Genomic DNA, 3114 nt, shown 5'->3' with positions numbered 1-3114 from the left:
CACCAACTGTAATATTTTTCGTTAAACAGTGGTGGTCTGGTAGTTGATTGTCCTTCATTGATTCCAGGTGGAGCACTCATTTTCTTCAAAGATCTGTTTTGGCAGTAACCACATTTTAGAGAACCTGCTGTGATATCAATTGTTAATTTGAGTGTCTTCCTATTACGAACTTGGTTCTTTGTCTTACTCTTTATGCATAAATGAAATAAACAATAAAGTAAGGACAATAATTTTTACGTGAAAAATCACCCGGCTCAAAGGTGCAAAAACTACTACCTGTTAGGATTTTGACCTCAATTTCACTAGAACAAATGAGTCAAATATACTGATTACAAGACTTTATAAACCAATACGCACACACTTCTCCTTTTCTTGTATGAATTACAAATTACTCTAACTTGCACACTCATACAATACTCCAACTAACATGTTTTGAATAACATCTCGATTACAACTCAATCTCCTAATACACATGAACTAAATTTCCCCAGCCAATGTGCAAAAGGATTGTCTTCACAGTCCATAGGCAAAGTATATAACTCCCCAGTACTTCGAGATCTTTAGGAGTTTTACACGCAGTAAAACTCTTGTTTGCTTGCAATCCTGAAGTTCTAAGGACTCCATGAATATGGTGACTTATGTCTATCAAATATGCAGGCAAATATTCTTGGGTAACAGTCATTATCGCATCAAGGGTAATATCGGACTGCAGTAACTTTGTGTAAAAGTTACTGCTTTGTAAGAACCTTCAGCAGCTACTTTGAGGACCTCGTTCTTAGCAGACGTTCATTGGACACGATTGTTAATCATCAAAAGTCAGTTCTCAATGCTTTATCCGTGACATTCTTTCTATTTTGGGAAATTTTAAAATGTTTGATGATTATTCTAGTGGAGTATTATATTACAAGTTTTAAAGCTTATGAAAATTTAAATTCACTAGGCTATTTGCATTTTAACTTCGACGTGATGTGATAATTGTTATCTTTTCAGTCACCATCTTTATATACTTTACATCATCACTAACATATTACATAAATCAAATTAATATCTTAAATTCAATGCCTAATCACTCATCTCATTGTCCCATAAAATGGAAAGAAGTACATTAAACAGATCAGTGTTCATTTTTCAATATATAGTTTACACATGCAGGAGCACGGCAGTGGAAGCGCTGCACTTTTGAAGCCAAAAAAGAAATGGGAAGGCAAAAGGGGAAAACTTTTTAAGGATCGAATAAAAAAGTGCCACACTTGCATTTCCAACCTTCAGGTTCGTAATTGGCATATTGTACCTCCAAATGGTCTGCTTTTGCAGGTACTTGAATAGCAATACATGGTTTGCACCTTCCACATCTGTGCTCACAATTTGGTGGCCTTGAACCAAGTCTCCTTAGCCCTTCAATGCCATTCTCATTCTTATCTCCTGCACTTTCCATGTTGTCAAGTCCCTAATTATTTAGCAAAGAAAAGAAAAAAAAACAATAAGGTTTAATTATAGTTGTGGAAACGAGCACAAATGCAATGGTATATATGAACAGTAATAACTCATATAGCCGACTGCGGGTTGAGATTGATAAGGTGACCCGTAGTAATCATTGCTCTAAGATTAAATACCTTCATCTTTTGCAAAGAAGATTGAGCAGAATTGAAGTCTTTGCCTAGTTCAGATTAAAAGTTATGAAGTCAGATAAACACAGAGAAATAAAGAACAAATCCTTGCAAATTGACAACACAGAACAATTAAGCTGAGAGAGAAGTTAATCATTCAAACCTTGTTGATGATGGGGACTTTTGTAAGTTGCAAAAGGCTTATTCCTTGTTGCAGAAACCGAACTTAGAATGTGCAGAGTAGCTGCTAGAAGGAAAACATAGTTTCTGATCTTCATTTGTCCAGTTTTTTGAGACTTATATATAAAGATGCAGATGAAGACTTTGTTGACCTACAGATCACTCACACTTGAAGTGGCTTAGATATAATTGCAAACGTATTTATACTGCCGAATGATGATAAAAGAACAAACAAAATACACCATTAACCAATCACTTGAAAATACATGTCAACAGAAATAATATAGTACTTTTTGTCTTATGCGTGTCTAATTAAAGATTTTAATTTGGTTAAGCTGAGACTTGGGAATCTGATCTCTTTGCCTTTTCAAGTAGAAGACTGAGACTCTTGATAAGTCACTCGAAAACTGATGATCACAAATGTTAAAAAACTGAAAGTACGTACATACATGCAGGACCGGTGGACCACTGTCTCTATTCCTCCCATATTGATATTACTTAATAAAAGTAAGAAGAAAAGAATTGTGAAAAAGGAGGGGGGGGGGGGGGGGCGTCCACTGTCATTAGATTAGATAGCAGTCAAATACCTATAATTAAGGACTATTCTGGGCCTAGTATAGCTCACCTGGCTGGCTTGCTGTTGAAATGTAAAAATAGCACGGTATAGCTAGTTTTCGGACTGGTCATTTAAAAATAGTCAGTGTTTATGAAGTCAATGAAAAATAATCATTATTTTGCTGCAACAGAGACCGGTCCAGCATAATATACTGGAGTTCGGTGCACCTATGTATGAACTCCAGCATATTATGCTGGACTGTTATAATTTGCTGACTCCAGTATAATATACTGGAGACTGGAGCATTATACTGGACAATTATACTTGCTGGAACTCCAGTATATTATGCTGGAGTTCTAGTATACTTATGCTGGAACTAGAACTCCATCATATTATGCTGGAATTCCAGCATACTTATCCTGGAACTCCAGTATAATATGTTGGAGTTCAAGCATACTTATGCTGGAACTCCAGTATAATATACCGGTGTATTTTCCGGGTTTTGAACAGTGTTTTCACTCAGATTTATCTTTATAATACAAAGTGGCTAAATTTCGATTACTTTTAAAACTAGGCTATTTTTAAACGACCAGTTGTAAATCTGACTATTTTTTAATTTCTCCCGTTTGAAATAGCACTATTCCTTATAAATAATTTAAGGGGTAGGACCTTATTCCATTTATGCCTTGGATCAATTCTTTTTTTCTTTTGGCGTACAGTACTAGAAATTTATTTGATCAACAAATTAATTCGAATTGTGTATAGTATGAC

General features: G+C 35.2%; 1 protein-coding gene across 1 annotated transcript; it reads right to left on the bottom strand.

Moving 5' to 3' along the window:
* Positions 1 to 1071: 1071 nt before the first annotated feature.
* Positions 1072 to 1944, bottom strand: LOC142166552 (uncharacterized). The gene is made up of 3 exons (XM_075225930.1): positions 1771 to 1944; positions 1614 to 1657; positions 1072 to 1447 (listed from the first exon to the last, which is right to left on the bottom strand). The coding sequence occupies exons 1-3, from the start codon at positions 1883 to 1885 to the stop codon at positions 1223 to 1225; spliced, it is 384 nt and encodes a 127-aa protein (XP_075082031.1). The 5' UTR covers positions 1886 to 1944; the 3' UTR covers positions 1072 to 1222.
* Between the last annotated feature and the right edge of the window lie 1170 nt (positions 1945 to 3114).

This window comes from Nicotiana tabacum, chromosome 11, assembly GCF_000715075.1.
Source record: "Nicotiana tabacum cultivar K326 chromosome 11, ASM71507v2, whole genome shotgun sequence".
In the NCBI taxonomy this organism is placed as follows: domain Eukaryota; kingdom Viridiplantae; phylum Streptophyta; class Magnoliopsida; order Solanales; family Solanaceae; genus Nicotiana; species Nicotiana tabacum.
The sequence above is the reverse complement of the archived record's forward strand: the minus strand, read 5'-3'. Positions and strand labels throughout refer to the sequence as shown.

Excerpts from the sequence above, each read along its gene's own strand:
- LOC142166552 (XM_075225930.1), bottom strand. The coding sequence starts at position 1,885 with ATGAAGATCAGAAACTATGTTTTCCTTCTAGCAGCTACTCTGCACATT. Across the intron at positions 1,658-1,770 it reads AAGTCCCCATCATCAACAAG|GCAAAGACTTCAATTCTGCT; the intron begins GTTTGAATGATT and ends AATCTGAACTAG. Across the intron at positions 1,448-1,613 it reads CTTCTTTGCAAAAGATGAAG|GGACTTGACAACATGGAAAG; the intron begins GTATTTAATCTT and ends CTAAATAATTAG.